Genomic DNA, 23978 nt, shown 5'->3' with positions numbered 1-23978 from the left:
ATAAAAAAAGAATTGTGATGCATTCTGCTGTTATGTATTTAAAAAATAAAAAAATTAAAAAAAACAAGGGCTGGGATTGTGGCTTAGCAGGAGATCACTCGTCTAGCATGTGCGAGGGCCTGGGTTCAATCCTCTGAACCACATAAAAATAAATAAACAAAATAAAGTAAAAATAAAATAGTCTATTTAGACTTAAATAAATAATAGTGGATAGAAATAAAAAAAATAGTTGCACATTTATCAGTTTTTTAAATAAATATTAAATTAAGCTAAAGAGGAGATAGTTGTCTTTTAATAATGTCAACATGTAATCACTTCTATAAGCTGTGCATTTCATATGCAATTACTAATTAAAATTAAAAAGTAATATAGATCTTCTGTTACTATTAGACTACAAAAACAAAACTGATTATTGGTAGGAGCTAGCAAACTCTGTTGGGGATGTGGGTCAGTGATAAAGCACTCACCTAGCACGTGTAAGGCACTGGGTTCGATACTCAGCACCACATAAAAATAAGTAAATAAAATAAAGGTATTGTGTCCAACTTAAAAAAAAAATAAGAAAGGAAACTCTGTTCTCTGGAAATATATGTACAAAGCTTAGGTGACAACTTAATTTGTCTCTTTGTTTTTTTGAGTTGGGTCTTACTATGTTGCCTAGATTGGTCTTGGAACTCCTGGGCTCAGCAATCCTCCCACCTCAGTCTCCAGAGTAGCTGGGACTACATGCATGCACCATCAAGCCCAATTCTAAATTAATTTATTTTTTAAAACCAAACACAGGGGCTGGGGATGTGGCTCAAGCGGTAGCGCACTCGCCTGGGATTCGAATCTCAGCACTACATACAAAGATGTTGTGTCCACTGAGAACTAAAAAATAAATATTAAAAAATTCTCTCTCTCTCTCTCTCTTTAAAAAAAACAACAACACAGAGAACCACTCTGTGCCAAGTATTTTAAATATATTAACCATTTTAATCCTCACAAAAACCTTTTAGTTAGGTCCTACTACCTCCTTGTTTTATAGATGGAGAAATTTGAAAGACATAAAGTCAACCTGCCCAATGTTACTGCTTTTTCTTTAACCATAGACTCAGTTTTAGGAGTCACCACCACCAAAATCAAATTGAATAAAAATGTAAGTTGGGCATGATGGTACACACCTATAATCCCAATGACATGGGAGGCTGAGGCAGAAGGATCACAAGTTCGAGGCCAACCTCAGCAACTCAGCAAGGCCCTAAGCAACTTAGTTAATGCCCTATCTCAAAAAATAAAAAGAAGTGGGGATGTGGCTCTGTGGTTAAGTGCCTCTGGGTTCAATCCTCACTTCTTGTACCAACAAACAAGTACAAAACATTACAAATCTAAGTATATTAAAATGATATTCAGCTGTAGCTTATTACTTATTCAAAATGAGGGGTAATTCTTATTTGAAAGAAATTTAATCTCTCTTTAAAAATTCAGTTATTAGGGGCTAGGGCTGTAGCTCAGTGTAGAACGCTTGCCTCGCATGTGTGAGGCACTGGGTTTGAGCCTCAGCACCACATTAAAAAAAAAAAAAAATCAATAAACAAAGATATTGTGTGTTCATCTACAGCTAAATAAAAAAAGAAGGATTCACTTATTATACCTATACCACTATAGAATTATTATCATCCCACCTCAATGGTAACAGGGCAAAATTAAACTCCTTATAACAAAATGTTTCAATTCTATACTTTTAGTATTATTCAGCCAAAGAATCATGATCAGTTCAAATTTCACCATAACATACAGAACTTCACTAAAATTACAATACACTTATGTTAAAAAGAATACATTAACTTTGGGGGGGGGGCACCAGAGATTGAACTCAGAGGCACTAAACCACTGCGTCACATCCCCAGTCCTATTTTTTATTTTATTTAGAGACAGGGTCTCACTGAGTTGCTAAGCACCTCGATTTTGCTGAGGCTGGCTTTGAACTTGCAATTCTCCTATCTCAGCCTCTCCAGCTATTAGGATTACAGGCATGCGCCACCACGATAGGCTAGGATACATTACTTTTATTTTTAAATTAACAGGACTGTTTTCACAATGTTTACATGGTATCATTGAAAGTATCAGAGGAAACTTTACCATATATATAAAAGTCATCTGAATTCTGGAGAAAATCTGCAGTAAACTTGCAAAAGTTCTATTATCTCTTATTGTCTATGAGCTCTAGAAAATGCTGCTTTTGCTAACACTTCAGGTGTTTGTTCATACCTTTTCACAATCAGTTCAAGACATTCAGAATTAATTCATTCTAAACCAAAACTAATGAAAATTACAACAAGGAGGACAGATACCAACCCATGCTGTGTGTTCACGTAAATAGCAGCCTTTGTATTCTATACTGTTGGGATGTTTTATTCTTTGTAGAAATTTGACTTCTTTAATAATATCTTGCCATTTCTGTGGGGAGAAAAAAGAAATAAGGGAAAAGATATGAACAGTTTGTTTTCCTAAGAAAGCTATAGGAAAAAAAGCTTGATTTATGCTGTTTAGATGAAATGTCAACATAAAAATTTAAAATAAATTATATGATATAGTTTAAAATGTAATTGCATAATTTACAAAATTATTTCATTTGTGGTAGTTCACACACTATCAAGCATGTGATGATAATTATGTAACACATTTAGTAATTTTTTTTTCCCCAAAAGAAAAATCAGTATTATGTCCATACCACTGTAGAATTACTACCACATCAATTACCCAATGACAGCAGCAAGGTGAAACTCACCTCCCTGCTTTTTAATTTAATTTTATTTTTCAGTTGTAGTTGGACACAATACCTTTATTTTATTTATTTTTATGTGCTGCTGAGGATAGAACCCAGGGCTTTGCACATGCTAGGAAAGCACTCTACTGCTAAGCCACATCCCCAGCATCCCCCCCCCTTTTTAAAAATATTTTTTATGAATATTTTTTAGTTGTAGATGAACACAGTATCTTTATTTTTTTTAATGGGGTGCTGAGGATAGAACTCAGTGCCTCACACATGTGAGGCAAGTGCTTTACCACTGAGCTACAGCCTCAGACCCTCCCCAGGACCCACTTTTTAAATTTACATACCATAAAGTTCATCTATTGTGTTTTCTAACTTATTTCTTCTAAATGTTAATCTTCTTTTCGTTCTTAATTCAAATGAAATAATTTCTCTGAAATTTAAGTTCCTAAACGCATATTCTAAAATGCTAGTGGAATTAGTTATTGTATAGGCAAGTTCACAGAAAAGCAACAGTATGAAAATCTTTTCCTACACATTTTGCGAAGAGCCTTCCTAACTAATATCTACCAGGAAATACAGGTAAACTCTTGACTTTATACGTGCCAGGCAAGTGCACTACCACTGAGCCCCAGGGCCCTAGCCCCAGCCCCATGTGACACATAATTTCACAAATTGGAGACCAGCCCCGGCAACTTAGTGAAACTGTCTCAAATAGCTAGGAATATACCTCAGTGGTAGAATGCTTGCCTAAAATACATAAGGCCCCTAGGTTCAACTTCCAGAATTGCAAAAACAAACAAACAAAAGAAATAAGGCCTTGGATCCATATGAAGAAATTCTAGAGGTCTAATAGGTATGAAATAGGAACTAGGAATCTGTTTTTTGTTCTTGTTTGGGTTTTTTTGAAGCTTTACTGCTGATTAGGACTATTTAATTAAGGGCAGGGAAAGTAGTATAATAGAAAACTTTAAGAAATGTTTTATACTAGATTTAATATCATATCTCTGATGTTATTTCAGCACACAACCAAATACACAAAATATTTTCAATGTTTTATACAATAAAACATTGAAACATGATTTATGCTGTTCAGATGAAATGTCAAAATAAAAATTTAAAATAAATTATATGATATAGTTTACAATGTACTACAATATATTATAAAATACTAAATTCAGAAAACCTATTTTATGAACTTTAAATTTTAAATTTGAATACTCTGGGAGACAGAGTCTTATAAATTATATTCCTCTAATGAAAAAAACTTTCATAAAAGAAACCAATATTATATGTTATAGATGATGCTATAAATGAACTTTTTTGTTCTAGGTATGACTAATCAATTATTAGACTTAAGTATAATCAACAGCCCATGAAAACTAGTCCTAAAGTTATTTTATACAATGATGAATAAAATTAAACCTGCAAGAAATATTAGGAGTTTTTAAGAGATCAAAATGATGAACCATGATATAATCCTAACAGTATTATCATACCCACAAATTATGATCATCACAAAAACATGATTCACCATAAATTAGATTCCAAAAAAGTATAAAACCAAAATCTTTAGAACAGATCCAGCAATTCTACTTCTGGGCATATACCCGAAATAACTAAAAGTAAGGATGCAAAAGAAATATTTTACATTATTCATAATAGCCAAGGGCTGGAAGCAACCCAAGTATCCATTTATAGATGATACGAAAATAAATGTGAGGTGTGAGTGTGTGTACAGATAGAAAGGCTAATATATTGATATGAGATACACATACAATGGAGTATTTTTCAGTCTTAAAAAGGGCATGATGCATGCTATATGACATAAGTTAGTCACAAAAGTACAAATACTAAATGATTCCATGTACAGAATTAAAGAACGAACAAGGCTCGTCATCAGAGAAAATGCTCGTTTATTGAGGAACAGCTCTGCATATTTATAGAGCCAGGGGTAGTTTGACAGTTATGACAGAATGTTGGCATGGGGTGCTTTCCGACTGTTGGGTAAGGATCATGTGAACCAGTAGGGCTCACCATTGGACTGCTCTTCTTGGGGGATGGGGAAGTTCTGATTGGTGGGTAAGGATCATGTGAGTTAGCAGGGTCACCATTGGACGGCTCTTCTGGGGAATGGGGAGAATAGTCTTTGGAGCTGGGGCGACTCCCAACACAGAATACCTACAGTACTCAAATTCATAAGAGAAAGGAAATATAGAATGGTAGTTGGTAGGGGCTGGGGAATGGAGAATTATACTTTAATAAATATAGAGTTTCAGTTTGGCAAAATGAAAAAGTTTTGGAGAAGTATAGTAATAATGGTGGCAAAATTATATGAATATATTTAATGCTACTGAACTGTACATTTATAAATGTTTAAGATGGCAAGTTTTGTTATTCGTATTTCATCATAATTAAAATCTTTTAAAATTTTTTAAATTAAACACTCTCAGAATTTTAGATTTAAAAAGCAGATTACGAGGAGCTGGGGTTATAGCTCAGTGGTATAGCACTTGCCTCACATGTGCAAGGCAATAGGTTCAATATTTAGCACCACATATAAATAAATGAACAGAAATAAGGTCCAACAACATTTAAAAAAATAAATTCATGAAAAAGTAGATTATGAGCTGGTGACATAGTTCTGAGGTGTAGAATTTGCCTAGCATGTATGAAGCCCAGGGTTGAATTCCCAGAACCCAGAGGGAGAGGGAGAGGGAGAGGGAGAGGGAGAGGGAGAGGGAGAGGGAGAGGGAGAGGGAGAGGGAGGAGGGAGGAGGGAGGGAGGGAGGGAGGGAGGGAGGGAGGGAGGGAGGGAGGGAGGGAGGGAGAGAAAGATTATATTTTATAAACAAATTTAGAATAAAAAAGAATCAGAATAGTAGTAACCTAAAAACAGAGGACACAAATTGGGAGGGCTTTTGGGCTGCCATTAACATTTTGTTCTGGCCAGATGTTAATACTTAAATAAGAAAAATTCATTCAGGTACAAATGTAAGATTTGCACATATTTACTTTATTGCTGTTATTGTTTTATTTTTTTTGGTGGGGGCAGTACTGGGGATTTAACTAAGGGGCACTTGACCACTGAGCCCATTCCCAGCCCTATTTTATATTTTATTTAGAGACAGGGTCTCATTGAGTTGTTTAGGTGCCTTGCTTTTTTTTTGCTGAGGCTATCATTGAACTCTCGAACCTCCTGCCTCAGCCTCCAGAGCTGTTGGGATTACAGGTGTGCACTACACCATGCCCAGCTTGTACACTTTTGTGTATATTATACATTAAAATTCCTAAAAGAGTTCCAACTTTTTGTCTTCAATTAAAAATAGTATTTCATTCCCTAACATATAAAGATGTACATATTTAACCTACCTCTGTAGACTGCTTTCCACTATAAGACATTTTCTTGATGGCCACCACTTCATTGGTACGCACATCCCGTGCCTTCAAAAAAAGAATTTTAAAAGGATCATTGTAAAAATCAATAAATTTAATCTGAGCAAACATTTCTTTGAGAATAAAACCATTTATAAACAACTATGTCAAAAAGGACATCAAAACTCCTTTAAGTGGGAGAAGAAATAAGGAGATATTAAGTCAAAGAATGGAAAATAGAAAATATTTAAGATATGCAACAAGTCTAAAAACCTAATTGTAATATGAAAATTAATATTAATAAAATTGTAGTATACTGTGGACTTTTGTTAAATAAGTAGGTTATAGCTGCTTTGTCACACACAAAAAGTAAGTGAAATGGGACTAGGATTGTGGCTCAATGGTAGAGCACTTGCTTAGCATGTGTGAGGCCTTGGGTTCAAGTCTTAGCACCACATATAAATAAAATAAAAATCCATTTACAACTAAAATAAATATATATATTTTTAAAAAAGGTAAGATGACAGACATGTTAACCTACTTCATTTCAGTCCACTGTTTCCAAGTATCTGATAAGTTTATAAACCTCAAATATACACAATAAAATTTACTTAAAAAATAAAATGAACTAAAACCCTTCCTTTTAAACAACATTTGAAAGATAACAACAAATAATAACACCAAAACTCATAAAATTATCCAGGTGCTAGTATTTTGGAAAGAAAAATAAACAACCTATAACCTAGTTGAGAGGAAAAGGTAAACAGAGTAATATTATAAATAAAGAGACAAAACAAAACTAGTATCTATAGGTATGAAATGGACAACTTTTTAGGCAAGAATACATTATTAATACTGGTCCAAAGAATAAAACACAAGTAAAACAATGGTGAAAGATTAAAAAGATGACAAAATGAATCAATTACCTTTAAAACAGTCTTTAATGGAAAAAAGTGTTACCAGGGGAACTTTTCAGGTGAGGGGGAAGAAAAGAAAAGCTATCCCATTAATTTTACAAAGGTAGTACACCCTATAATGCCTATAAGGCACTAAAACCTTATGAACAGCACAAAATGGAAAGTTAAGTACCAATTTCATTTGTAAATTTTACAAAACCAATTTTACAGGGCATGAAAAGAACTTCTTTATTTTCTCTGGCATGGTGGGCAGGAGGGTGTGGGGGATGAACTCAGGGAAACTCAACCACTGAACCACATCCCCAGCCCTATTTTTTTTTTTTAATAAGCACTCTACTGACTAAGCTATATTCTCAGCCCTGATCTGTAATCTTTTTTTTTTTTAGTTTTTAGTTTTTGGCAGACACAACATCTTTGTTTGTATGTGGTGCTGAGGATCGAACCCGGGCTGCGCACATGCCAGGCGAGTGTGCTACTGCTTGAGCCACATCCCCAGCACCCCCAGCCCTATTTTGTATTTCATTTAGAGACAAGGTCTCACTGAGTTGCTTAGTATTTCACTATTGCTGAGGCTGGCTTTGCACTCTCAATCCTCCTGCCTCAGTCTCCTGAGCCTAGTGAAAAGAACTTTTCATTTGGATAACATACAATCACAGGAATGCAAAAGATTTTGATGCTACAAAAATGTTTAATAATTTTCCACAATTTTTTTAAAAATCGAAGGGGAAAACACATGTAAACTTTCAATAAATGCTGGAAGCACAGAAAAAGCCTAATTCTAAATGTAGTAAATTCCTCAAACATAATAAATCATATCTATTGAAACCAATTGCTAATCAGGATCAAGAGTCGTAAAATGCTATCATAATGATGATTTAACAATGTTGCAGAAATTCTGAACAGATAAAAAAGAATAACAGAAGCATTATAATCAACTCTTTAGCAAAAGGGCAAACTCATTATATATGAATGAAATAATATATAACATTAAGAAGACACAAAAGAATAACTGCTAAGTATTTTATTTAATATTTTTATTCATCTATTTTTATGTGGTGCTGAGGATTGAACTCAGGGCCTCACACCTTCAAGCAAGTGCTCTACCACTGAGCTACAGCCTCAGCCCACTGCTAAATATTTTTTTTTTTTTTAAAGAGAGAGTGAGAGAGAGGGGGGCACAGAGAGAGAGAGAGAATTTTAACATTTATTTATTTTTTCTTAATTCTCGGCGGACACAACATCTTTGTTGGTATGTGGTGCTGCTGAGGATCGAACCCGGGCCGCACGCATGCTAGGCGAGCGCGCTACCGCTTGAGCCACATCCCCAGCCCCTGCTAAATATTTTAAATGAGTTTAGTAAAATACTCAAAACCACCTCAAATTACATGTGGAGAAACACATTTTCAATTCAGGCTTTAATAAATTCCCATACATAAGTGTTTTAAAATTCAATTATGGAGATGGTTGCAAAACTGAAATTTATTTTTTAAAAAAATCACTGAAATATACACTTAAAACTGGTAGATTTGTGTCCTGTAAATTATACCTCAAGAGCAGGGTGTGGTGCCATGCCATAATCCCAGCAACTCACAAATTCACAGCCAGCCTCAGCATTTTTAAGAAGGCCCTAACCAACTTAGTAAGACCCATCTCAAAAAAAAAAAAAAATTAATTAATTAAATAAAAAATAATTTTTTTTAAAATGAATAACTGAGGATGTGTCTCACTGGTTAAGCATCCCTGGGTTCAATCCTATACATATGTGTGTATATGTTGTGTATGTGTATATATATTCTTCATACACATATGTATATGTGTGTATGTGTATGTGTGTGTGTGTATATATATATGTGTGTGTGTGTATATATATATAATATATATCCTTTTTTGTTTGTTTGTTTTTGAGACAGGTCTTGCTACGTTACTCTGGGTGACCTCAAACTCCTGGAATCAATGGATCTTCCTGTATCAGTCTCCTGAGCAGCTGAGCCTACAGGCATGTACCACTATACCCAGTTAAAAAGTTCTTTTAAAAAAAGGAGAGCATCTATAAATTATGCCTTCAAAGTTGCTTACAAAAAATGTATAGCAGCCAAGCCTAGTGGTGCATGATTGCAATTCCAGTGACTCAGGAGGCTGAGGCAGGAGGATAATAAGTTAGAGACCATCTGAGCAACTTAGCAAGACTCTGTCTCAAAATAAAAAATAAAAGAACTGTTGTGGGGCGAGGTCACACATGTCTACAATCCCAGTGGCTCGAGAGGCTGAGGCAGAAGGATTGCCAGTTCAGAGCCAGCCTCAGCAACAGCAAGGCAGTAAGCAACTCAGTGAGACCCTGTCTCTAAAACAAATACAAAAAGGGCTGGAGATGTGGCTCAGTGGTTGAGGGCCTCTGAGTTCAATCCCCGGTTCCAAAAAAAATAAATAAGTAACTGGGGATGTAAAAAACAAAACAAAAAACAATAAAAAAATTTGTTTAAGCCAAAAAGTATAACATTGTATCATGAATTTATTAATATATTTATATGTAATACATGACAAGAATAGCATCATGAATACAGAAAGAGGTAAATGGTTTGTTTCAACATTTATTTGCAGTAAGATAATATTAATTAACTGAAAAGATATGGAGCCTTCTAATAGAGAATAAATAATAGAAAAGTTTACAAAAGTATTTGTTTACATAATAAAATACTATGTAGCTCAGAACCAAATGAACTATGGGTAATTAAAGAGAAATACAATACTACATGTCACTTACTCTCATTGCAAGAGAAAATGAGTAAAGATAAAATTAGCTGCAGATCTAAAGACAAACTATAGGTAGTAGAGAGTAAAAGAATAACAAAAGTAGAGTAGGAAAAAAGAAAATACATATAATCATTTGTTTTGTCTCAAACTAGAAAATTGCCTGTGAAGATCCATTTGGGAAATTATAATGAATTTATTTATATATTTATACAAGAATGATCCAAAATCACTGTCAATAATCATTCTCATAACACAAATGTGAATAACACTAAACAATTTATGTAAATGTTGGAAAACATATAATTTGTAATAAATAAGTACAGATTAGTATAATCTTATACTTATATCTCCTGATACTATATCCCATTTTTAAAAATGAATAAACAAAAACTTTTACAAAGTAAATAATGACCTTATTAGGATCACATATGTGGTCTGCCACATTTCTTTCTTTTTTTTTTTTTTTAGTATTTATTTTTTAGTTTTCGGCGGACACAACATCTTTGTTTGTACGTGGTGCTGAGGATCTAACCCGGGCCCCACGCATGCCAGGCGAGCACGCTACCACTTGAGCCACATCCCCAGCCCTCTGCCACATTTCTTAACAAACTACTTACTTCCTAAGTAGGTGTTCTCTTTGGCTCTTTAATTTCCACATCCTATGGCCTATCTACTGACATCGTGTTGGTTCTATTTAAAGTATTGGAGAACGTTTATCTTCCTTGCAATCTACAGATAATAATCCTCTTGGATATCTGATCCTCTGGTTTGGTTTCAAATACTATGATGCCAGTCTGTGATTAGATTTCTTGATGAGACAGCAATATTGGCTGTCTTTAATTTTAATTTTTTAATTTAATGTGATCCCTACTGCCAATTAATGAAAATTCAAGGACATGCTATAAGGACGACTTTTAGTTATCTAAAGAGAAGGTCTTCCCTCTATGAACAAGACACTGCATTTAATACTGTCATGGGTTGGAGGTAGGCAGAAAGGAGAAAACAGAAGAATATACATTCACATATGGCTTTATCTGATACCACAGAATACCCAGAAATGGAATTTCAGCAAATAGTCTAGGCTATATTCAAACTTTCCTTTTCTATGTGTTGTGTATATCTCAGACAACAAGACAATAAGAGAAAAATATGTGTTCTTGGTCAGTTGGCCCCTGGGTTTCTGGAATTGTCTTAACCTTAACTTTAGATTTTGGCTTCTTAAGTCAGCATATATTTTATGATATAAGTGTTAAAACAGAGTGAAGTCAGTATATCACAATAATCCTTTGTCATGTCTTCCTCTATATTGGTAATTGGGAAACTTAGGACTGGGAATATAACTTAATAAAAGAACACTTGCCTAACATGTGCAATCCCCATCACCACACACAGAAAAAATTCCAATCCAAGAAATTGGAAAACTTTTTCAATAAAGGGAAAGACAGCAATAGGCTCTGTGGGCCATATACAATCTCTAATGCATATTCTTTTTTCAGTCCTTGAGATCAAACCCCATTGCTTTGTGCATGACTACCAAAGCTACACCCTCAGTCCCTTTTTTTTTTTTTTTAATGTATAATCATTCTTAGTTTGGGAGCTGAGCAAAAGCGGGTCACAGGTTGGATCTTGCCTGTGAGCTACTGTTAGCCCCTTATATAAATAAATACATAGCAAACATTTTGCCACATTTGCTCTAGAACTTTCTATCTAAACATACATATTACTATTTTATTATTGAAGAGTCATGTGATATTAGACAAAAACACTTCTTCATATATATCCTGAGAATAAGAACATTCTCTTGTATAACCACAGTATAATGATCAAATTAAGAAATGTGGCACTGGCCAGGGATTGTAGTTTAGTGGTACAGTGCCTGCCTAGCATGTGTGAAGCACTGGGTTTGATCCTCAGCACCACATAAAAATAAATAAATATAGGTATTGCGTCCATCTACAAGAGAGTATATGTGTGTGTGTGTGTGTGTGTGTGTGTATAAAGAAATTCAACACTGATATAATCCTATAATCCATACATATAGTTGAATGTACATAGTTCATATTAAAATTTCAACAAATTGGGCTGGGATTGTAGCTCAGTAGTAGAGTTGTTGCCTGGCATGTGGGAGGCCCTAGTTCAACCCTCAACACCACATAAAAATAAATATTGTAAAAAAAATCTTGAAAACTAAAAAATATTTTTTTAAAAATTTAACAACTGTCTTAGTAATGTCCTTTAAAGCAATTTTGTTTCTAATTCAGGATCTCCTATTATGCTTAAATGCCAATCTCTCCTAAACCAGCTTCTGATACACTGTTTAAAAATATATCACCTTTGGGGGGCTATGGTTGTGGCTCAGTGCTTGCCTAGTTCATGTGAGGCTCAGGGTTCGATCCTCAGCACCACATAAAAATAAATAAAATAAAGGTATTGACAACTACAATTAAAAAATAAATATTAAAAAAAAAAAAGAAACATACCACCTTTGGGTTACTGACAGAACAGACAAACCAGAACAAAAAGAACAAAAAGCCCAACACATTATGGAAGGATTCCCAAGTTCTGAAGAAGTTAATCAACCATATTTGTCCTCCTGGTATATACTAAGCATAACTCCTAACTGAATATAGTAAACATTTGCAAAACATATAGTATCCTGACATGAAGATACATGCCTGTAATCCCAGCTACCCAAGAGGCTGATGCAGCAGAATCACTTGAGCCCACAAGATCAAGACCAGTCTGGGACACACAGTGGGACCCTAACCAACAGAAAACAAAAGAGTACTGACCAAATGCTAGGACATAAAAAGAACTCCTCCTACAAATCAAAAAAGAAAAATAGGGCCTTTTTTTTTTTAAAGGACAAAATATTTTAACAGACACTGCCAAAGATATGTAAATAACCATTAAACCCCATGAAAAGGCACTCAACATAACCAATCAAGGAAAGATATTAAAACCATACTGAGCTGGGCACAGTGTTGTACGTCTGTCATCCCAGTTATTTGAGCCCATGAGTTCAAGACCAGCCTGGGCAACAAAGTGAGACACCCTCTCATAACAAAATAAAAACCATATAAAAGAGTACTACACATCCTGGACTGGGGTCCTGGCTCAGTGGTAGAGTGCTCGCCTAGCACGTTCGAGGCCCTGAGTTTGATCATCACAGATGGATAAGATAGACAGACAGACAGACAGATAAACAAATAAATAAATAAAGGTGTTGTGTCCAACTACAGCTAAAAAATAATTTAAAAAATGCTTAAAAGAAAAGAGTACTACACATCCATCATAATGGCTTAAATTCAAATATCTGTCAACATCAAAGGTTGGAGAGGACATAAAGAAAACAGAATTCTTGTGTACTGCTGCCAAGAGTATAAAATTTCTGTCTTGATGAAAAAGTATAGAAATTTGTTACAAAACTAAACTTATATCTGCCCTATGACCCAACAATTCCAGTCTCAGTATTTATGCAGAAAAATGGAATTGTAAGTCTACAGAGACCGGGATAAGAATGTTCACAGCAATTTTATTCATAAAAGCCAAAAAAGGATTATATGAGAACACCATTGCCCATGAATCAGATAAAAATAAATTCCTAGAAACCCCAAAATTACCTAACTTAAGAAATTTTTTAAATATCTCAATAGATCTAATAACAGTGTGAGGCATTGGGTTTGATCCTCAGCATCACATTAAAAAAATAAATAAATAAAGGTATTGTGTCTATTAAAGGGGGGGGGGGGCGAAGAGGGAGGGAGGGAGAGAGAGATTGAATCTGTAATCAAAAACCTCCCAAGAGGCTGGGCATGATGACATACACCTGTAATTCCAGTGGCTCCAGAGGCTGAGGCAGGAGAATTGCCAAGTTCAAAGTTACTCTCAGTCATTTAGTAAGGCCTACCTTATCGAGTCCTGTTAATGAGTCCCTGTCTCAAAATAAAAAATAAGAAATAAAAAGACAGGCTAAAGATGTAGCTTAGTGGTCAAACACCCCTGGGTTTAATCCCCAGTACAAAAACAAAAACCTCCCTAGAAAGAAAAGTCTAGAATCAAATGGCTTCCCTGATGAAAGAATCACTCTATATCCTACATACATATATATATATTAATATTTTTTTAGTTGTAGATGGACGTAATACCTATATTTCATTTATTTTTGTGGGGTGCTGACGATCAAACTCAGTGTCTCAGATGTGCCAGGGAAGCACTCTGCAACTGAGCCACCCTCAGCCCCTACATATCTTTTACACATAAGTTTATATATATATGCTGTCATTCACCATTTGTTTTCTAAAACAAACACATTGTTTGTTTTATTTTGTGGAATTTCTTATTTTTTATATTAATTTATGCATAATAGTTAGTTGCTCTCCAGATTTCATTATATATTTGATTTATCATAATTTACTTTATCATTTCATATGATTAGATATTTAGGTTCTTTCTCTCTTTTTTTGCTATTAAATATAATGCTGTGATGAACATCATTATATTCCTTTTTTTTTTTTTTGGTCAATTTGAGGGTAAAAAAAGTAAAGGAAAATAAGGCAATGTGTACAGCTGTTAAAATCTGAGAAACTAAGATAGGAAAAATAAATCAAAGCCATCCAAGTTTCAAAGGAATAAGTAAAACAGCTCCATTTGCAGACAATGTGCTCCTAAATATAGAAATTCCAAAGAATTCAAAAGAAAGCTATCAAAGCAAATAAATTCAGCTAACTTGTCAGATACAAGATTAATACACAAATCAGCTATGTTTATACACAGCAGCAATAAAAAATTCAAAGAGAAAATTTAGAAAGTAATTCCATTTAGAAATAAATTTAACAGAAGTGAAACATTTGCACATTTAAAACTCAAAAATAGGGAGTGGAGAGATAGTTCATTGGTAGAGTACTTGTCTAGCATGTATAAGGTCCTGGTTTGAATTCCTAGCACCACAAAACAAAAACAAACCCTTTGAAATACAGCTGTAAAAAATTAAAGATCTAAACAGATATTTAGAAAGTCATCCTGTGTTCATGGATTTTAGAAGACTTAATATTTGAATTTTAATGGGCCCTAAAATAATCCTTATAAAGAATAAAAAAGTTGGGAGAGAAAAACTTCTTGAAATCAAACTTACTACGAAGGCACAATAATCAAAATAGTGTGGTGCATCTATTTTGCATATTCTAGGCTATCAAAATATTGTAGGCATACAAAAAAATGTAATAGAATCAAGAGTTCAGAAATAAACCTAGATAATATGGTGAACTCATTTGAAAAGAAGACCAAGACATGCAAATTTCTATGTATCAAAATATTTTATCAGGGTTTGGGTTGTGGCTCAGAGGTAAAGCTCTTGCCTAGCATGTGTGAGGCACCAGGTTCGATTCTCAGCACTACATATCAGTAAATAAAGGTCCAACAACAATTAAAAACAATATTTAAAAAAATTAATCAAGAAAAGGAAAAGATAAACTACAGAATGGGAGAAAATGTTTGCAAATCATGATAAAGATTTAATATCCTGAGTTGGGAGTATAACTCAGTGGTACAACACTTGCCCAGCAGACTAGAAACCTTGGGTTAAGCACTGCACCAAAAAAAAAAAAAAAAAAGATTTAATACCCTGAATATGTATAAAGAACTTCTACACCTTAATGAAAAAGGAAAAAAACAACAATTTTACAAATGGGCAAAGAAGAAATACAAATGGCACATGAAAAGACCTTCAATACCACTAGTCATTAAAGAAATGCAAATCAAAATCTCAATGAGATCTTCACACCTAGTATGATGGCTAGAATCAAAATAACATAATTGAAACTATAACATTGTCACAGATGTAGAGATACTGGGACACTTTTAATCTGCTGGTAGTACAGCTACTATGGTGCAGTTTGACAGTTCCTCTAAGATAAACAGAGAACCTAGGATTTCATTCCTCAGTATACACTCAAAATTGAAAACAGGAACTTGTTGAGAAAACAGTATCACAAAATATGGCCATTTGACATGATCAGTACTCTGAACTAAAATGTAGACTGAAAACCAACATCTCTCTGATCTTCTTTTGTGATCCTCTCTCTTCCTCAAAGCCAAAAGAGAGACTTTCTCTGAAAGTTTTAAATTGTGTGCTGTTCTGAGTAATTTCTCCATCCTGCCCAGGACATGAATGAATCATCTCTTTGTCCAGAGTATCCATGGTGCATGTGCTACCCACCCATTAATGACTTAACAAACTTCTTTTGTTACCTGATGTAACTGCTACAGTATCCAATGCTTGAGTCAATTAATGATTTAATAGCCCTTAAGCACAAGAGTAGTACTGTTGGCAATTTGGATGTGAGAAATCATAAAGTATTTCCTATAAGTAAAACAGCAACTTAAGTTCTTGATTTAATAAGGAGGGAAAAAAACTATATGCTTTTGTTGATAAAATCTACAGTAAGACTGACTATTCATGAAATTATGAAGTAAAAAATCTGTGCTAGTTTTGCTATCACACTTAAATTGCAAAAATTATGGCTACTGTGTATGATAAATGTTCAGTTAAAATGCAAAAAACATGGGGCTGAAATGTGATTCAGTGCTAGAGTACTTGTGTAGCATTCACACAGGTCTAGGTTCCATCCCCATGGAGAGGAAGCCAGAAAGAGAGGAGAGAGGAAGGGAGGGAGGGAGGGAGGGAGGGAAGTAAAGAAAGTGTAAGTCACTCTATAAATTAGACATTGGGACAATATAGTATCTTTTACATATATATAAGCCATCCTATAAATAGTAGGAAATTGAGCACATATAGTATTTGGAATGCTGGAGCAAAATGAGTAAAAGAGATGGTTTGTGGAAAGTCTCTAGATAGCCACAGGATGGTGGGATAGTTGCCAAGGAAACAAACTACATACTCAGATTTGGAACTCACAACCTCACCCTCAACCTTCAGGAGAAAGAAAAGACTCTGAAGGTTGAGTTAATTACAAGTGACCAATAATTTAATCAATCACAATAATAAAAAGCCTAAAAGGACTGAGTTCAGAGGATTCCAAGAAAGTAAAGAAGAACTTATCTAGCATTCTAGACTTCATTCTACATCTCTTTATTCTGGCTGTGTGAAGAGAAGTATTTGTATCTTTAAAACATCCTATATAATCATAATAAACTGTTTCCCCTAATACTGTAAACTACTCCAGCAAAATAATAAAACCCCAAAAAGGGGTTTTTGTTAAACCGAGATTTCTAGCTGGCCAGTCAGAAACACAACCTGGAAATTTCAACTGGCATCTGAAGTGGGGATGAGGCAGTCTAATGGGACTGAACCCTCACCCTGTGGGATCTGACACTGTCTGTGGATACCATTGGTACAAAAATTGAATTAGAGGACACTGAGTTGATGTTTGCTGCAGAACTGATTGACTGCTTGATGTTTGTTGATACATCTGGTATAAGAAGCACGTTGTGAGAGCATATTAAGAATCCTTCTACTAAGCAAACTCTAGATCTCTTTATATTTTTGTTTTTTACTCTGACATAACCCTTGAACACTTACAAAATAGACTGCTCCAAAGCTTCCATGGCCAATTTCTCTGAGATCTGTGAAGAGCTTTTCTGGATCTTCTTTGAAGAAGAGCTCTGCAATTTCGGGGTCCTTTAGACTGCCTGCTCTGTTAGTTGATGGCATCCTGCTGGGCAGTCAGCTGTCTTATTCTAATTTTATACTGCTATCCCAATCCTTGGTTCATCTGTATGAATGAAGCCACGTTGGCATAAAGTACTGTAGAGAAATAAGAAAAAAAAAAAAAGTAGGAATGTTAAAAGCTGCTAAAAATAATTAAGATCATTTACTGACAGCACTCACAAAATTATGTAAGGCCTAGAATTTCACTGAAATGATAGTGTGGGCTACTATTGCAGTAGTTCCTAAGCCTAGCTCATTATCATAATCACCTGAGGCACTTAAAAAAATTTCTATAGTAAAGAACTTTTAAAATTTAGATACATCTTTATATTTCGGGAGAATTTCTATATCAATATTTATTACTACTTATTTTCTATTTCAATATTTATTTCTATATCAAAATTTATCTAATTCTAAACTGGGCATGGTAGTGTGGTGGTACATGCTTGTAATGCCAGTGACTGGGGAGGCTAAGGCAAGAGGATCTCAGGTTCTAAGCCAGCCTAGACAACTTAGTGAGATGCCGTCTCAAAATAAAAAATAAAAATGACTGGATATGTAACTCAGTGGTAAAGCACCCCTGGGTTCAACTCCCAGTACCAGGAAAAAAAAAAGAAATAAAGAAAATAAAGAAAAAAAGGCTCAGGGCTGGGGTTGTGGCTCAGCAGTAGAGCACTTGCCTAGCACGTGTGAGGCCCTGGGTTTGATCCTCAGCACCACATATAAATAAATAAAATAAAGGTATTATGTGCATACAACTAAAAAATAAATATCAAAATAAGGAAAAAAGGTTCATCTAATTCAAAATAGTCTGCGAGCAGAAGAGATAGTACAATACAAAGATTATTAAAAGCAAACAAAATAGCCAGGCATGGTGGTTCACACCTATAATCCCAGCATCTTGGAGGCTGAGGCTGGAGAAGCATAAGTTCAAAGCCAGCCTCTGCAACTTAGTGAGACCCTGTCTCAAAATAAAACAGATGGACTGGGGATATAGCTTAGTTGGTAGAGTACTTCCCTCACATGCATAGGGCCCTGGGTACAATCCCCAGCACCACACACACAAAAAAAAATAAAACAGAAAAAAGATAAAACAGAACAAGGGTTGGGTTTGTGGCTCAGTGGTTAAGTGCCCCTGGGTTCAATCCCCTGGTGTACACACACACACACAAAAAAAAAAAAAAAAAACAAAAAAAAACCACATACATAATAACCCAAGATTTACTCACAGTGTGTTTTGTTTGTTTAAGTATTTTTTTAGTTGTGGACATAATGCCTTTATTCTTATTTATTTATTTTTATATGGTGCTGAGGATCAAACCCAGTGCCTCACCCGCACTAGGCGAGTGCTCTACCTCTGAGCCACAACCCCAGTCCCACAGTGTTTTTAACAACAAGAAGACTCTATTAATGATCTTTATATATATAATACACAAAAGATGTAACGTTGGCACACTTTTTATTCCTTTCAGATGACACATGACTGTATTAACCAAATCATACGCAGTAGAAGATGAATTCAACACAGATAACTGATTTACCAGATGTACATTAATATATGGCCTTTATCAACTAACTCTTTAGCTAAAAAGACCTAGAGATAACCAGTCAATTCCTTGGTTGTAGTGCTACCAATTCCTGTGTATCAGATTCTCCAATTTTTAAAATAGCTGTCCTAATTGAGACACTTCAGAATCTGGGTTCTGGAATGATATAGCCTGAATATGAATCTCAGCAATACTATTTATAAGCTGTGAATTTGGGTAGTCTCATTTTCCTAATCTGTAAAAATGAAAATAATAACCTATTCCATAGAATAGTTGTGAGGATTAAATGAGTTAATAAGTGTAAGCACAGACTAGTACTATGGCATAATAAATGTTAGCTATTCTCATAATTTCAGTAATTTAAAAAAACTTCAGAATTGCCAGGCATGGTCAAATGCACTTGTAATTCCAACAGTTCAAGAGGCTGAGGCAGAAGAATCTCAAGATTCAGGCCAGATTCATCAATTCAGTGACACCCTGCCTCAAAATAAAAAATAAAAGGGGCTGGAAATGTAGCTCAGTAGGAAAGTATCCAGGGTTCAATCCCTAGTGCCAAAACGAAACAAAATAAAACCCCTTTAGAACTGATTTCATTAGACTTCTAAGGGGAAAAAAGCTCCAATTCTTCCTATGCTCTTTATGTGACTTCTAAGCAGGTTTCATTCTTAGTGAAATAACTGAAGCAATTTTAATTCCTGTTAGAAGATGTCTTTGCAGCTATATAAAACATATTCATCTGTCCTTTCTAACTCCCTAACATAATACCACACTGCAGTCAAAAGGTATAAACTGTCAAATTTGTATTTCATTTCTAACATATACCCAAGGTTGCCCCATATACTTTAACCAATTTCCATTCTTCGAAAATTACCTAGAACAACAAGTACCAATTATATTTTTCCCAAGACATGTGAACACAGAAAGGTTACTTGACTTCTCATCCCTAAAATGAGACAGTTGAGCTAAATTCCATTTAAATTGTTAATATTTATGGGGCTGGGAATGTAGCTCATTGGTAAAGCACCTGTGTAGCATATGTGAGGCCTAGGGTTAGACTCCCAACATAGTCAGAAGGGGGGGAAAAAAGCGTTAATGTTTAATTAATTGGGCTGGGTTTGTAGCTCAGTGGTATATAGAGCACCTGCCTAGCACATGTGAGGCACTGGGTTTGAGCCTCAGCACCACATAAAAATAAAATAACAGTACTGTGTCTACAACTTAAAAACAAAATTTTAGGGGATGGGCTGTAGCTTAGTGGTCAAGTGCTTGCCTCACATGTGTGAAGCACTGGGTTTGATCCTCAGCACCACATAAAAATAAATAGATACTGTGTGTTCATCCACAACTAAATAAATATTTTTTAAAAATTTTTAAAGAGAATTAAAAATATATAATTAATTGATCTCTAAAAGGCTTTAAATAAAAACAGTGTTAAGATCTTATTTAAATTTTTTGAATGATGAAGTTTTAATATTCTAAGAATTATTTTATGCCAAGGCATGGTGGTGCAAGCCTATAATCCTAGCAATTTAGGACTCTGAAGCAAAAGGATCTCGAAAGTTTGAGGCCAGCCTCAGCAATTAAGCAAGACTGTCTCAAAATAAAAATGGATAGGAATGTTGTCCAGTGATAAGAGTATCACTGGGTTCAATCCCCAATAATATCACCATCCCCTACACAAAGAATTACTTCATGTAAAAATTTTCTAATCAGATCCATGACATGTCTTCTCTTTTATCTGCCTAACAAATTCCCACTCAAATCTTTCAAGATTAGATTAAATGTCATAATGTATACAAATTTTAACCTTATTAGCAAGAGTTGGTCACTCTTTATACCTCAAGACATTCTGCAGTATTTGTAATATTATATTGCAATTCTCTCTTCTGTACAAAATGTGTCTTATTAATCTTTGTATCAGCTCTCCACCTCCACCTCCTACTTCCTACAGTTAATATTAAACTGAAGAATATACTTAATTTGGGCTGGGATTGTGGCTCAGTGGCAGAGCGCTCGCCTAGCACGTGCAAGGCGGCAAGGCCCCGGGTTCAATGCTCAGCACCACATAAAAATAAATAAATAAAATGAGGGATTTAAAAAATGAATATACTTAATTATATTCTATACAACATCTTAAAATTATTGTCCTTATGTATTTGCTGAACAAACAGCATATACAAGATTATGATATATAAAACATTAAAGTTGATATAAATAGAGTAAATTCATAGCACCCTCTAGAAAATCAGATAGATAAAAAATACTAAGGGAATTAGAACACTTGCTCTACCAACTACCAAAAGATAAAACATTATCTACTGATCTTCTTAACAATATAAAAAAAGAAAACTTAGGGGTGGGGTATAGATCAGTGGTAGAGTGCCCGCCTTCTGAGAGAATCAAAGTTCAATCCTAGCATTGCAAAACATAAAGAAAACTTGGGAGGATGGACCATGGAAAAAGACACCAAAAGCAAAAGATAAACTTGGGGGGAAGAGATGTCTAAAATTTATGTAGAAAAGGGTTAATATCCCTAGTATATAAAATAGAGATTTGAAAAACAAAATCTCAAATGTGTAATTTCTAGAAAAGACAAGAAAAAGACAGTAAAAGAGTAAACCTATGAAGATGACAAACAGACATGAAAATATGCTCAACACCACTGAAGGTAAGGGAAATACAAATTAAAACCATCCTAAGATTTCATTTACTATCTATCAGAAAGGCAAAACCCCACTATACACTGACAGTAAGATAGAAAGAACACATACACTTTCATTAACAGTAATAATGCAAAAGAGTACAAGCATTACTAAACAAATCTAGTAAATTCATAGTCATTTACCACTTCACCCAAAATCCTCCTTTAAGAAATCTGTAGCAAGAAAGAATATTTACACTAAATATAAGAAATGATAAATGCACAATGTAGTTCATGAAGGGCCATTTGTGTTAACAGAAGATTACAAATAAGTTACATGTCTATCATATGGCACTGATCAAATAAATCGTGAATCTACATTAAGTACCAGCAAACTCTCTCTGTAAAAGGTGAGATAGTACACATTTTAGGCTTTGTGAGACAAAAAACAAAATCAAGGATATTATATAGGTATTTATAAGATTTTTTTATAAAAATGTATTGACAATATTCAAAATATAATTAATTTTTTTATGCCAGTTTAGTAATGGAAACAATGAAATTCTCTTTTAGGGGGATTACATTTTGCTAAATAGGTACAAAGCAAAGTTATCTGTTCATCAAAATTTCTTCCATTCATTTATTAAAACTGATCTATAATGACATTTACTTATTTCATTTTTGAAAATTTCACACATCCAAGTACTGCCAAATATTGATACAAATCCACAAACATGGTTTTAATTGAGTATATTTGTCTCTGAAAAGACATTTATAAAATTCCATTGGCAGGCTGGGGGTGTGGCTCAAGCGGTAGCACGCTTGCCTAGCATGTGTGCAGCCCGGGTTCGATCCTCAGCACCACATACAAACAAAGATGTTGTGTCTGCTGAAAAAAAAAAAAATAAAAAAATAAAAAATAAATATTAAAAAATTCTCTCTCAAAAAAAAAAAAATTCCATTGGCTTCTTCTCTTGATAGTTGACTTTACCATGTCAGCACTTTGCAGATCAATTGAAAGTTAAATGGAAGCTCCTCAACTTCAATTAAATGAACATTAAAATATGGAAATTTCCTCTGCATCTTCATCAAGGTCTAAAAAATAGTGTTAAGGGCTGGGGATGTGGCTCAAGCGGTAGCGCGCTCACCTGGCATGCATGAGGCCCGGGTTCGATCCCCAGCACCACATACAAAACAAAGATGTTGTGTTCGCCAATAACTAAAAAATAAATATAAAAATTCTCTCTCTCTCCCTCTCTCACTCTCTCTTTAAAAAATATATATATAGTGCTGAAATTTAGTTTAAACTCAGAAAACACACCTGGGCAAATCTGTGTCGGAATTGAAATCTTACTTTTTCTTTTAGCATCTGACAGCATGCAAAGCACATTAAAAAAACTTGATATTGTGATTCAAAAAAACATTGTCAAATGACTTTACAATAGAATATTTCAAATAAGTATAATTTTGCCTTGTAATTTTAATTTAAATGCATTCAGAAACATTATCAAGTCTGCACCAAAGTAAATATTCAAAGTCATTCAGTGTTCAATAATAATAGTTAAATCTCTTACTCAAAATAATTTTATTTGAGTCATAGATTCAAAAAAGCCACAACTTTAGCCCAGATATACCATCAACCTGCTGTGTGGTAGGTAGGCAGTATGCAAAGTCAAGATAGCTTTTGTAGGTGCCAAAATTTCAGTGCAGAAGATGGCCAAGTCCAAAAGAGTTAAGTTCACCATTGAGGTTACTGGTTGAATAACACAAAACAGATTCAATTATTTTCCACAAAATATCTGCTAATAATAAAAGGTAATAAACAGGTTTTAAAATATAAATGAATCCAACTAAGTTTTTTTCTGCTTGATACATATTTTCACCACCATCAATTCTTGTTTTGTTGTGGTTATTATTAACCGTTTTGGTACTAGGGATTGAATCCAGGGGTGCTTAACCAGTGAGCATCACATCCCAGCCCTTTTTTACATTTGAGACAGGGTCTGCTAACCTCACTAAATTGCTGAGGTTGGCCTCAAATTTGCAATTTGCCTGCCTCAACCTTCTGAGTTGCTAGGATTAAAGGCATGGGCCCCCACACCAGCCCTTTTCATTTATTTTATTTACTTATTTTTTAAATTTTGAGATAGTGTCTTGCTAAATTGCTGAGGCTGGCTTTGAACTTGCAATTCTCCAGTCAAAGCCTCTAGAGTTGATGAGATTACAGGCTTGTTCCACCACATCCAGCTTCACCACCATCAATTCTAACACATGAAATTCCACTTCAGGTGATGCTGAATTAATCTTTGCTCACCTCTGAAAA

The 23978-nt window shown here is 34.5% G+C and overlaps 1 protein-coding gene across 2 annotated transcripts in view; it reads right to left on the bottom strand.

Annotated features, from left to right (window-relative positions):
* Taok1 (TAO kinase 1) overlaps window positions 1–23978 on the bottom strand; it is a 137171-nt gene that overhangs the window by 67337 nt on the left and 45856 nt on the right. For both annotated transcript variants that reach the window (XR_005726458.2, XM_005327853.5), the window contains exons 2-4: window positions 17339–17563; window positions 6128–6199; window positions 2338–2439 (exon numbers count right to left, since the gene is read on the bottom strand). Coding sequence is in view for 1 of the 2 variants with exons in the window: in XM_005327853.5 (XP_005327910.1) it covers window positions 2338–2439; window positions 6128–6199; window positions 17339–17470 (306 nt within the window). In the remaining variant the exon portion in view is untranslated. The remainder of the gene's footprint in view (window positions 1–2337; window positions 2440–6127; window positions 6200–17338; window positions 17564–23978) is intronic.

This window comes from Ictidomys tridecemlineatus, chromosome 3 (assembly GCF_052094955.1).
Source record: "Ictidomys tridecemlineatus isolate mIctTri1 chromosome 3, mIctTri1.hap1, whole genome shotgun sequence".
Lineage (NCBI taxonomy): Eukaryota > Metazoa > Chordata > Mammalia > Rodentia > Sciuridae > Ictidomys > Ictidomys tridecemlineatus.
This window is presented reverse-complemented; position numbering and strand designations above follow the sequence as displayed.